Raw genomic sequence first — 13,894 nt, forward strand, 5'->3', positions numbered from 1 at the left:
TAATTTTGGCAGAGTTGTCTTACAATCATTGTTTAGGTAGATTCCAAGCACCCACCTCTAGTCACTTAAGTCATTCCTTCTGAGTCGTCAAGAATGGAATATTTGTAGACAAGAACTGAAAGAAGAAACAAGTTACTTACGTTGAAGAATCAGCTACTGTAAAGTATGTTTACCATATATATATTCCATAACCCTTCTTGCTAATATAGAGTCATATAACACCTGGTTTCTGCATTGGTGAAGGAATTGATGGTCACTGGGGGTCGCCCTTTCCTTTATGCCTATGGATGGGAGGCACAAAGACACTCAGAGTACAGGTGCAGCCCCAAAGGACACTGCTGGCCAAAAGATTCTGAACATGAGCGCATGAGCATGTGCACCAAGAGTGGAATATAAATGGACAACACATCTCAAAGAAGCACACTTGCTGTATGAGACAACCATTTCTTCTAGTGCATAAATACACGTTTTGTTCAGTACATCAAGAATGAATACTTGTAACGTGAGTTGGCAGTCATTCTGTAAAAAATTGAGAGGTGCATGAAAAATCAACTGAAGCCTTAAAGAGACTATGTCAGCTTAAACTCGTATTGTTATACATTTATTTACCTGTGTGTTTCTAACAACATTTTAGGTTATTCAAAGGAGGGGTGGAAGGGATTGAAAAAGTAAAAATTTATTTTTTCCCATTTATATGCTGTTCAGTTCTTGGATTTTGTTGAGACACTAAAACCTCATCCAGTTTCATTTGTAAGTGTTGAAACATTGAGGTTATGTCTACACTAGAGAGCTTACAGCGGCACAGCTGTACAGATGCAGCTGCACTGCTGTAATATCTCTGGTGTGGTCACTCTATGCCAACTGGAGAGAGCTCTCCCATCAACATAATTAAACTGCCCCCAATGATCAGCAGTAGCTATGTCAGTGGGAGAAGCTCTTCCGCCGACAAAGTGCTGTGCGTACTACCACTTATACCAGCATAATTTATGTCAGTTGGAGTGTATTTTTTCACACCCCTGAGTGACTTAAGTTTGTAGTGTAGACATGGTCTGAGTTGTGATCAGTGCAGGTCAATTTGCATTTGTTTAAAAACTGTTCTTACTATTTTCTTTTCTTTTTAAGAAATCATAAACTTTTTTGATGGTGTTAAGTTTTATAGAAACTTGGTTTTTTAAAAAATTTAACTTTTGGGCCAGTTTTGAATAAACATTATCCTTCTAAGTTGTTAGAGAATTTATGGACTTACTGACTGACTCCATGTATCTGTGACATGAAGTATGCAAACATAAACTGTTTTTCCCCTCAACCAACTGAAACAGTACCCAAGGATATGGAAATAAATGTAAGTGAAGTGTATGAGATGTTTCTCATAGAACTGCATCTGCAAAATAGTAGGGGCAAAAATTGTGTTGTAGTGTCAGGCTACTACTAATCATCTTATGTAGCACCATAAACTTATCTAGAACTTTGCAAAAGAGAGTAAGGCCTGCCCTTAATGTCTTCTTATCTGCATAACATAGATTTAAAAATAATTACTAAATAGGGGGACAAAATTTTAGATTGGGAAGGATGTGGAGTGAGTAGATATGAGGACGTCTAGAGTGCTCAGTATGAGAGGAGGAGCAAAGTTGAAGACAGGTGTAGATGAACAGAGCAGTGAATTAAAAGCAGAGGAAGGAAGAGCAAAAGTTGAATAAAATGAAAGTAGGACTTTTAAGATGGGGACAAGGAGAACAAATATGATGTGATAAGCTATTTGCGGGAAATTAAGGACGGGGGCACTATAGCTGTAGCAATGGGAGAGGATAACTTGCAAAAAGAGTAAAACAAATAATAGCTACCAAATATGGCTGGGAAATGGTTTGATATTAAAGAACTCCGGTCTGTATACAGCCAAACTGTGAAATATAACATTGAAATTGATTTTATGGAAATTGACAATTCAGTATGCTAAGGAAGTGAAAATCTAACTCCTTTTATGTAGTGCATTGTGAAAGTTAATTGTGGTAAATCTCAGATGCCAAATTATTAGGACCTTTTTGATAATGAGACTAACATGTTATTACTGAACTGTGTTATTTTTTGGAACATAATTAGTCTTTTTGCAATCTGTAAACTGTTAAACTATTTTGTATTAATACTAAATTTTGTTCATATACACGAATCAATTTTATATAGAGATGAGTGTGTGGTGAGCTCCTTGAGTACAAATGGTTGATACAGTTGCCATGAATACTTTATATTTTCCATTTAGATTCACTGTTTTTGAAGAAGCAAACCTGAGACATTAGGTGTTAGTCTTTTGTCTGTGAAGTCCTGAATTAAGAATATGTTAGGTTCAAAATGATGTCATTTTATAGTTTTTACATCACTCATCACACACAGCTTAGAGTGAGAATTCTAAATATGTTCTGGCCGTGCAAATTAGTAAGAAATTTTCATTGTATATTTATAACTATATTTCACAACACCACCAATATAGTCATCATTCTCATCTGAAGTCTGCAAGTCAAATAATGTTTAAATAGCAGGGTTTCATTTAGTAATGTAGTTTATTTCAAACTTCACACAAAATTATTTTACATATTTATACTCCAGAAATATAGGACTTATCCAGAGCACTTGAACTTTATATCATGTGCAAGTTCAGTATTTGACCATAAGCCTTTGCAAAGACAAAAGAAGAACTGTCCACTTCCTTCTCATTGCATTACATTGCTTGAGAGCAGGTGCTGCTGGGTTGATGGAGGGTAATTAGCAATTAGTATTCAGTATTTGCATCAGAATGTGCCAGTACTGCAGGCCAAAACATCAAAAGGTTTGGAAGAGATATAAAATGAAGAAAGTTAGAGCAACTATAGTGTCTGTTTCTAAATAAGACTGATATGATTGTTATCCTGGAGGCTTCACTGTGGAAAGAATGTAGTCTTTCTGATGGAGGAATAATGACCTTGGCTTACTCTAGATTTCTTTAGGAATAAGAATGAGGAAGATGTGATAGCTGGTAACCATGACATGGAAAATGTTGATCACTAAATAAAAAGTTTAGCTTTCAGGAAAAATGTATTCTCCACTTAATTTTACTAGACTAGTTATTATTGATGGGTAAAAATTGCCTGAACTATTCAGTATGAACTTTTTTAGTATGCTGTTTTTTAAACTAGAAACACAGTGGAATAAAACTCTCATTTAAAATTATGTGCAATCTCTTGTTCACATAAACTCTGCCCACTTGATGATAATTATGTAATAGGTATAGCATGCTAAAGGTTTTTCAGATATTTAAAGTGGAACAGTTAATTTGAAAATCATATTTCTTTTAAAATTTTGTGCATTTGTACAAGTAGCACCTGAGACAGTGGATTTTAGTGTGTTTACTCTGCATCTGACAGCAATTTGTGTAAAGTAAGTTTCAGATTTTTCCCTGTATAGTCAGTTTCTCCCTTGAAGAAGACATCCTCAGCCATGAAGAAAAGAGAAGGAAATAAAAGCTATTTTTTTAGGAAGGATTTTTAAAAATCAAGACAAACTATATAAAAGTGCATTATGGAAGCTTTGAATTTTTTGATATTATTCAATTATTTTAAAAAATTCTAGTTGAATTTTTATATCTTCAGATAGAATTTTATCTACATTTTTTGAAAGATTTTCCTCTTGTGCTATGGTTCTAATGTAATGCCATTTATTTAAGGGCAAAAACTTGACTTTAAAATTGCAGTCTTATGGGAGTATTTTTCAGATTCTTAATAATATGTCATTCCTCAGAATATTATATACATACATTATCTATCAGGAAAGATCCAAAAAGATTTACAGATTATGGGTGTGGTTCAGGCACCAGAGCCCTTTATAGCAATTCCATTAACTTCAGTGGGAATTCATGCAAAAAAACATATTCGATTAGGCTCTTCTATATAAAGGACTCACTTTTTACACTGAAGTCTAGCCAAAGATGGGATGGCAAATTTGACTAATTTAAAAAAGAATCCAGTTTCTGATTGCCTTTTTAATAGTATGTTCTAATTTTTTTAAATTAAAATCATAAGGGTTTTCCAGCAGGGAAGAAGCTGACTGAAAAAGTGCAGTCAAATGCACAGTAAACAAACAGAATTTTTGCTAATTTCTGTTATAGTAATTTTAGGTGTTGTAAGTCTAGATACAAAATTCAGACAAATGTGATTTTTAAATTGGTGGTGTCTCAGGACACAACGCTATTAAATTATATTTAAAATGATGAGAATGTCAAGTCTTACCTGAAAAATTGCATCTCCTGCTGAATATAGTTCTCTAATCTCAATCCGGTGCATTGGTTTTTATTTATGGAATCAGTTACAAAACTTCTGGCAGCCCATATACTATTCCATTATGGAGAATATTTTATTTAAAACAGAAAACGGCGATGTTTATATAAGACCTAACTTGAAAAAGACTGGATTTTGTGATCCAGTTTCACTGTGTGTGTAATGTGGATAACATAGTTGTCCTACAGAGGAGTTGAGACAAGCTATTAATGTTTGTAAAGTGAGATTATATTTTTTAAATACACACCTGAAGAAGTTTGGATTAGTCTTTACTCTTCCCTCATTTGTACCTAGTAAATTTGCTGGTGGTTTAGAAGTGCGCTGCAAAGTGAAAACATGTTTCCATTTTCTTTCTTCCTCTCTGTCAGCAGAGCTAGATATGCTACAGTGCGTGCTGGTGGGGGTTGAGGTTCTCTCACTATTCAAAAAGGAACAGTCTGTTTAACTTCAGGCGTAGAGTTGGCTCCAAAATGAATCTTTGGCTAGTAGTTTGGTCATGATACAGTGCCTCTGGGACAGGGGATATGATGTGGTGAGATTGCAGCAAGGATATATGGGAAGTGAGAAAAAATGGCCTACGTATCTTAAGCTTAGTCTACATTCAGTTTTAGTACTGGTATGATTATTTGGTATGGGGTGTGATTTATTTATCTATTTAAACCAAAATATTAAACCGGTACAAATTCCTTGTATGGTTGCAATTATACCAGTATAAAAGTACCTAATACCAGTGGTTCTTAACAAGGGGTATGCTTACCCTTGGGGGTGCACAGAGGTCTTCCAGTTGGGGTACATCAGCTCATCTAGATATTTGCCTAGTTTTACAACAGGCTACCTATAATGCATTAGCGAAGTCAGTACAAACTAAAATTTCACACAATGACTTGTTTATACTGCTCTATAAGTTGTACACTGAAATGTAAGTACAATATTTTTATTCCAATTGATTTATTTTATAATTGTATGGTAAAAATGAGAAAGTAAAGCAATTTTTCAATAATAGGGTGCTGTGACACATTTGTACATTTATATCTGATTTTGTAAGCAAGTAGTTTTTAAATGAGGTGAAACTTGGGGGTACGCAAGACAAATCAGACTCCTGAAAGGGATACCGTAGCCTGGAAAAGTTGAGAGCCATTGCCTTATACTCTGTATGTGCAGCTTATTTACTCTTCCTGTACAGGAATAGCTATAATGGTGTAAAACACCTTGATATCAGGGCAACTGTATCCACACTAGGGAGGTTATAATGTTTAACTATACTAGTATAGTTAAAGCAGTACAACTTTTGAGTGTAGACGAGGCCTCAATATAAGTGTATTGGCTTGGTACATAAAGCAGATTCAATTTCAAGTGCTCAATCGACTTTAATTTAGGTTTTGACATTAATTTAAACAAGTGGTTGCAATGCTTCACAACTCTTATGCACCGCACCCTTCTTACATATTGACTAATGTAAAGATGTAGATATGTGACCAAACCACCCTTACATATGAACATTTAATATTCCATAACAGTGGTTTACACCGTGTAATGATCACAGTTTTGTCACTGGGACTACTTTGCACACTTCACACGGATGAGGGAGCAGACTTGAATCTCAACCAAATTTCTGCTTTTTAAAGCATACTGTGGCCACTGAAGTGAATATGATATTGGCATCATCTTGTTCCACAGATCTGTTTTCACGTAAGAAATGTCTTCTTTTAATGACAAATATACATTTTTAATTACTCCTGTTAGTGCTGCTAAACCAGTACAACTTCAGCAGAGCAAGCTGTACAAGTTGACTGGTACAGCAATGGAAACATTGGCTTAGTTCTAACTGAGTAAGTTTTTAATTAGACCTTCAGTGGATCAGAATTGATGGTAATGATGTAAAAGCCAAAGAGAACTCATTAATACTTTGAAAACTTGCTGTGAGTTGTAGTTCTGCTGGAACAAAAAACCAAAAGTAACCTAAGAAACAGCAAAATTATATGAAAGCCCTTGAAACACAAACATGGATCTATATGATGCCATTTCTACAGAGTCCTGTTTAGAGCATAACCACACTTTAAATTAGTTGCTGGGCTCACTTCAGTAACTGTGGCTATAATTTATTTATGTAAATAATATTTTCCCCCAGATATTTTCATCTTTAAGGTTCTAGATGTTAAGAATCTTCTTCTTTCTTTGACAGGAAATTCTGGTGATTAAAGATCATGGCAACCATAGAGGAACTGGCCCATCAAATTATTGAACAGCAAATGGGAGAGGTACATATACATATATCTATATATTTAGTCCTATTTGAGACAAGTTGGACAATAAAGCATAATACTGATATGTAAAGATCAAAGCCACAAGAGAGAATGGTCTCTAGTGGGCCCAAAGCTCCAGAAGACCCTCCCATAGAAGATTAGCAGGAACCCTGTTCTTGCTATCTTCACGTCATGATGCAAAACTTGAATCTTTGTCAAAGCATTCCCCAAAGAAACTGAGCTTAAAAAAAAGTAGCAATATTTTCAAAGGTAGAAATCATTGACTAAATCAGTGGTTGTCTTCATAGAGCTGTTTAGTCATATGAGGCAAGCTTTCCTCTCTTCTAGCATCAAAACTGCATTCTGGATACAGTGCCTGAATATTACAGTAATAGGTGCTTTTGGAAATGTATGAATAGATAGTAAAAATTAGTGTTGTCAGGATGTGTGTGTGTATAAATATAAAACACTTAAGGATTCATTACTATATAGTAAGGTTACTATATGTTCTGTTCAAAATCAGTACAAGTGTGGTTATAAGAAAAATATATAAAAATGGCACCTGTTTACTGGAAATTTCTGCTCTTAGTTAATTTAGATTTGTCTTACTTTACAGTCAAGTTAAGTATTCCAGGTGATTTCAAGTTCAATTTATATCAGTTTTAACGTTGACTAGAAAGGTTTCCCCCTTGGATTGCTAATTTTATATATGTTCTTATGCTACTCTCATAATTAAGTGGCATGACTGACATCTGTCATGTGTGGTTTATCCTTTCTCTCATCCTCTTTCCAGAGGGAGGGGGGTTGGTGTGTGTTTAGGAGATTTTGAGCGGGGTTGGCTTAGTTTTGTTTGAAGGTACACCCTGGGTACATGTTTATGTTAGAAAAGGCAGGTTGAAGAAATACATTGCACTTTGGAGCAGAAGGTGGTGAGGTTTGATCTTAGCAACTGTGGGAGTTTGTTCCACAGTCTTGGACCAGCCCCTGAGAATGCTCTGTCTCCTGAACAAACAGGCTTTATATGGTAGCAAGTTCTCTTGTGTCTGAGGGATGGAGATGTTGACCTAGTCTTCATACAGGAGCTTTAGTCAATCTTTTAGATATCCTGGGCCCAGGCCATTGAGTGCCATGAACTTAAGGACTGAGACTTTGAATTTGACTCCAGAATTCAGTCAGTCTGTGAATTTTTAATATATTTTTTTTAATCTCTCCTCCCTGAATCATCCTTTTCACTGTAGTAATAAAGTTTATATCCAATTCAAAAAGAGCAACAAAAGTCAAACTCATACTCAACAGATGGGGAGAGAGAAAGCCAGCCACGCTGCTTGTCTCTCTCCTTTTCTTCTTCAGTGGAGAGGCCACTTTAATTAGAATAACAGGCCCTATTTGCTCTTCCTGACAGAGACCTGGCCTGCTATTCTATGTCAGTTCTTGTATTTTAGTTTGTTTAGTAAGAGCACACCTGTCTTCCTTTATCCCACAGTTAAAGTAGAGGAAGGGAAGCAATTGAGCTGTTTGCACCACTGCTAGTAACCTCTTTTCTTAAACTTGTGTGGGTTTGATTGCTTTGGTGTGCGAAATAGGTGGAGCTTGTTTTTGACTTCTGACGTATTACCAGTAGGTCCAAACAGGCTTGTACGTTGCTGCTGCAGCTTGCCTTTGTAAAGACAGACTTCTAGCATAGTAAGCAAGTGGTGCTGAAAACATTACTCTCTAGAGGATTTCCAGATACTAATAACTTAACCTTTTATTGTCCAGTTTTTAACTACCACTGTTAGATAAGGTTAGTGAGAAAGTGGTATTGGTGCCAATATAAAAGAGCCTAGATCTATTGAAGAAACTTTCAGTTATGTCTTGATCTTGTAGGTGTATCTTACTAGTCTGGTGTCTGATGTGACTAGTATGGAGACTGTGCTGTTATCTATGGCTGACTACCTATTGATGGAAAGGATATTCTGTGGATTGTTTCTCTGAGCGATCTCAAAGAGTAGCTGAGTATTTGCTCTTCCTCCTTAGGGTCACTTGCATATGAGGCTCTATCTTGTTACCTTTCCAGTTCAATGTGTATTTATGGTTGCTGTCATAAATATAAAGGGAAGGGTAAACCCCTTTGAAATCCCTCCTGGCCAGGGGAAAGCTCCTCTCACCTGTAAAGGGTTAAGAAGCTAAAGGTAACCTCGCTGGCACCTGACCAAAATGACCAATGAGGAGACAAGAGACTTTCAAAAGCTGGGAGGAGGGAGAGAAACAAAGGGTCTGTGTCTGTCTGTAGTCGTCTTGGCCGGGGACAGAACAGGAATGGAGTCTTAGAACTTTTAGTAAGTAATCTAGCTAGGTATGTGTTAGATTATGATTTCTTTAAATGGCTGAGAAAAGAATTGTGCTGAATAGAATAACTATTTCTGTCTGTGTATCTTTTTTGTAACTTAAGGTTTTGCCTAGAGGGGTTCTCTATGTTTTTGAATCTAATTACCCTGTAAGATATCTACCATCCTGATTTTACAGGGGGGATTTCTTTATTTCTATTTACTTCTATTTTTTATTAAAAGTCTTCTTGTAAAACACTGAATGCTTTTTCATTGTTCTCAGACCCAAGGGTTTGGGTCTGTGGTCACCTATGCAAATTGGTGAGGCTTTTTATCCAACATTTCCCAGGAAAGGGGGGGTGCAAGTGTTGGGAGGATTGTTCATTGTTCTTAAGATCCAAGGGTCTGGGTCTGTAGTCACCTAGGCAAATTGGTGAGGCTTTTTACCAAACCTTGTCCAGGAAGTGGGGTGCAAGGTTTTGGGAAGTATTTTGGGGGGAAGGACGCGTCCAAACAGCTCTTCCCCAGTAACCAGTATTAGTTTGGTGGTGGTAGCGGCCAGTCCAAGGTGTAATATTTTGTACCTTGGGGAAGTTTTGACCTAAGCTGGTAAAGATAAGCTTAGGAGGTTTTTCATGCAGGTCCCCACATCTGTACCCTAGAGTTCAGAGTGGGGGAGGAACCGTGACATGGTGGCACAGTGGTGGGATTAACCTGAAATCATTTTGAGATCCAGTTGAGATTTTTTGAACTAGAAATACAGATTTTAAAAAGGAATTTTTAGGAAGTCCAGGAAGCAGCTTTGAAACTGAAAGCAGCTTGGTTTCTCTCTGCTTTGTGGCCAAGCAGAGACAAAAGGGGATTATCTTGTGAATTGCAGGTTTTCTTTGCCTGGAGGCAGGGTACTTAACTCCTGCAGGGAAATTCACAGTCTTCCAACCCAGAGGTTTTTTTTTTTTTCTTTTCTTCCTAAAAGTAAATAGGGGGTGTGTGCTCTACCCATTTGCCTGGAGACAAAAGTGACAGGGTTTTTTTTAGGATTTTGATTTTTTTTTGTTTTACAAGGAGCACAGGTTTGAAAAGAAATTTTTTTTTCTTTGGGCTGGGTAAGCAGGTTTCCAAGTAGTTGGAGGTTTTTTGCTTTAATTTGGGCCCAGAGCAGAGACAAGGGAATTGTCTTTTTCTGTAGGCTGACAATCACTATCAGAGAATAGGTATTCTATTCCAGCACAGCAAAATTTTACAGCCAAGTTTTGTTTGTTTATTTCTAAACCTCGGGTGTAAAGTTAGTTAAAAACAGAGAGGTTAGAATGGCCAAATCCTCGGCTCGACTACAGCTGGAATTAGCCAAATTTCAGGCTGAGGAAAAACAAAGGGAACATGAAAGACAGATAGAACTCATGCGGCTGGAGAAGGAGGTACAGGAGGCTGCCCACAAGAGGGAAATGGAGGCAAGGAAGCATGTGGAGGAGATGGAGAGGATAAAGGCCCAGCAGAATATACCAACAAACCCTAGCAATCCTTCTCCAGGTACCACTTCCCATCCCAGAAAGTTCCCCACCTACAAGGCAGGTGATGATACTGAGGCCTTCTTAGAAAACTTCGAAAGGGCCTGCCTTGGGTACAACATCTCTACTGACCAATACATGGTAGAGCTGAGGCCGCAGCTCAGTGGACCCTTAGCTGAGGTGGCAGCTGAAATGCCTAAAGAACATATGAACAAGTATGAACTGTTTAAATCCAAGGCGAGAGTCAGAATGGGGATAACACCTGAGCAGTCTCGTCGGAGGTTCCGAGCCCTAAGGTGGAAACCAGACATGTCATTTACCCGACATGCCTACCACATTGTGAAACATTGGGATGCCTGGATATCAGGAGCAAGTGTTGAATCTCCAGTAAATTTGCCCTTCCTAATGCAAATGGAACAATTCTTAGAGGGTGTTCCTGAGGAAATAGAAAGATACATCCTAGATGGGAAACCCAAAACTGTAATTGAGGCAGGAGAGATTGGAGCCAGATGGGTGGAGGTGGCAGAGAAGAAGAAAACTGGTCGCAGTTGGAGCGGAGACCAGAAGGGACCACCCCAGACCACACCCTATTACCGGGGGCCGCCCAAAGCCCCACCTACCTCCCAAAGAACCCTCCAGACCCCTTATCGTCCCACCACCCCGTTCTCCAGCAACCCTCCTCGCCCCAGTGACCCGTCAGCTGGACGATGTTTTAAATGTAACGAGCTGGGGCATGTAAAGGCCAACTGCCCCAAGAACCCCAACAGATTACAGTTCATTGCACCGGAATCACACCAGAGGTCCACAGGCCCAGATACCTCCCAGATACCCTTGGAGCGGAGGGAAACTGTGAGTGTGGGCGGGAAGAAGGTCACCGCGTGGAGGGACACCGGAGCACAAGTGTCAGCTATCCATGCTTCCTTAGTGGACCCCAATTTAATCAACCCAGAGATCCAAGTGACGATTCAACCCTTCAAGTCCAACTCTTTCAATTTGCCTACAGCCAAGTTGCCTGTCCAGTACAAGGGCTGGTCAGGAATGTGGACTTTTGCAGTCTATGATGATTATCCCATCCCCATGCTGTTGGGGGAAGACTTGGCCAATCACGTGAAGCAGGCCAAGAGGGTGGGAACGGTCACCCGCAGCCAGGCTAAACAAGCCGTGAGGCCTAGCTCTGTTCCGGAAACTTCTATCAGGGCCCGGTCAGAGGTGATGGACCCGGACCCCAGACCAATGTCTGCAACAGCAGTAGTGGATCCAGTCCCAGAGACCCAGACGGAACCAGTCCCAGAACCGGAACCAGCCAAACAACCAACACCAGACCCCGTGCCAGCACTGAATCCAGTACTTGCAACCTCAACACCAGAGGGCCCCACCGAACCTGAACTGGCAGCAGCCGATAACCCTACACAAGAGGCTCAGCCGGAGCCTGAATCCCAACATAGTGCACCAGCGGAGAGCGGTTCACAGTCAACAGAAACAGCTCCATCCCCTATATCGCTTCCAGAGGGACCAAGCCTATGTCCCCAATCCAATGAGGAACTGATGTCTCCAGCATCAAGGGAACAGTTCCAGACCGAACAGGAAGCAGATGAAAGCCTCCAGAGAGCGTGGACGGCGGCACGGAGCAACCCACCGCCTCTCAGCTCTTCTAATCGATCCAGGTTTGTTGTAGAAAGAGGACTTTTATACAAGGAAACTCTTTCTGGGGGACACCAGGAAGACTGGCATCCTCAGAGACAGTTGGTAGTTCCAACTAAATACCGGGCCAAGCTCTTGAGCTTAGCCCATGATCACCCTAGTGGCCATGCTGGGGTGAACAGGACCAAAGACCGTTTGGGGGGGTCATTCCACTGGGAGGGAATGGGCAAGGATGTTTCTACCTATGTCCAGTCTTGTGAGGTGTGCCAAAGAGTGGGAAAACCCCAAGACCAGGTCAAAGCTCCTCTCCAGCCACTCCCCATCATTGAAGTTCCATTTCAGCGAGTAGCTGTGGATATTCTGGGTCCTTTTCCGAAAAAGACACCCAGAGGAAAGCAGTACATACTGACTTTCATGGATTTTGCCACCCGATGGCCGGAAGCAGTAGCTCTAAGCAACACCAGGGCTAAAAGTGTGTGCCAGGCACTAGCAGACATTTTTGCCAGGGTAGGTTGGCCCTCCGACATCCTCACAGATGCAGGGACTAATTTCCTGGCAGGAACTATGAAAAACCTTTGGGAAGCTCATGGGGTAAATCACTTGGTTGCCACTCCTTACCATCATCAAACAAATGGCATGGTGGAGAAGTTTAATGGAACTTTGGGGGCCATGATACGTAAATTCGTAAATGAGCACTCCAATGATTGGGACCTAGTATTGTAGCAGTTGCTCTTTGCCTACAGAGCTGTACCACATCCCAGTTTAGGGTTTTCCCCATTTGAACTTGTATATGGCCGTGAGGTTAAGGGGCCATTGCAGTTGGTGAAGCAGCAATGGGAGGGATTTACACCTTCTCCAGGAACTAACATTCTGGACTTTGTAACCAACCTACAAAACACCCTCCGAACCTCTTTAGCCCTTGCTAGAGAAAACTTACAGGATGCTCAAAAAGAGCAAAAAGCCTGGTATGATAAACATGCCAGAGAGCGTTCCTTCAAAGTAGGAGACCAGGTCATGGTCTTAAAGGCGCTCCAGGCCCATAAAATGGAAGCATCGTGGGAAGGGCCATTCGTGGTCCAGGAGCGCCTGGGAGCTGTTAATTATCTCATAGCATTCCCCACCTCCAACCGAAAGCCTAAGGTGTATCATATTAATTCTCTAAAGCCCTTTTATTCCAGAGAATTAAAGGTTTGTCAGTTTACAGCCCAGGGAGGAGACGACGCTGAGTGGCCTGAAGGTGTCTATTACGAAGGGAAATGTGCTGGTGGTGTGGAAGAGGTGAACCTCTCCATGACCCTTGGGCGTATGCAGCGACAGCAGATCCAGGAGCTGTGCACTAGCTACGCGCCAACGTTCTCAGCCACCCCAGGACTGACTGAACGGGCATACCACTCCATTGACACAGGTAATGCTCACCCAATTAGGGTCCACCCTTACCGGGTGTCTCCTCAAGCTAAAACTGCTATAGAACGGGAGATCCAGGATATGTTACAGATGGGTGTAATCCGCCCCTCTGAAAGTGCATGGGCATCTCCAGTGGTTCTAGTTCCCAAACCAGATGGGGAAATACGTTTTTGCGTGGACTACCGTAAGCTAAATGCTGTAACTCGCCCAGACAACTATCCAATGCCACGCACTGATGAACTATTAGAGAAACTGGGACGGGCCCAGTTCATCTCTACCTTGGACTTAACCAAGGGGTACTGGCAGGTACCGCTAGATGAATCTGCCAAGGAAAGGTCAGCCTTCATCACACATCTCGGGCTGTATGAATTTAATGTATTCCCTTTCGGGCTGCGAAATGCACCCGCCACTTTCCAAAGACTTGTAGATGGTCTCCTAGCGGGATTAGGAGAATATGCAGTCGCCTACCTTGACGATGTGGCCATATTTTC

At 40.4% G+C, this 13,894-nt stretch overlaps 1 protein-coding gene across 11 annotated transcripts in view; it reads left to right on the forward strand.

Moving 5' to 3' along the window:
* The window catches only part of NR2C1 (nuclear receptor subfamily 2 group C member 1), a 114,711-nt gene that overhangs the window by 28,866 nt on the left and 71,951 nt on the right, over positions 1 to 13,894 (forward strand). For 5 of the 11 annotated variants that reach the window (XM_073327516.1, XM_073327518.1, XM_073327521.1 and 2 more), the window contains one exon: positions 6,484 to 6,559. The exons of 4 other annotated variants lie outside the window; for them this stretch is intronic. In XM_073327516.1, coding sequence (XP_073183617.1) covers positions 6,506 to 6,559 — 54 coding nt within the window. In that variant the 5' untranslated portion in view covers positions 6,484 to 6,505. Of the gene's footprint in view, positions 1 to 1,222; positions 1,343 to 5,926; positions 5,991 to 6,483; positions 6,560 to 13,894 lie in introns of all 11 variants that reach the window. 2 more of the 11 variants (XM_073327520.1, XM_073327519.1) reach the window with 2 other exon arrangements.

Source organism: Lepidochelys kempii, chromosome 1 (genome assembly GCF_965140265.1).
Source record: "Lepidochelys kempii isolate rLepKem1 chromosome 1, rLepKem1.hap2, whole genome shotgun sequence".
In the NCBI taxonomy this organism is placed as follows: Eukaryota; Metazoa; Chordata; order Testudines; family Cheloniidae; genus Lepidochelys; species Lepidochelys kempii.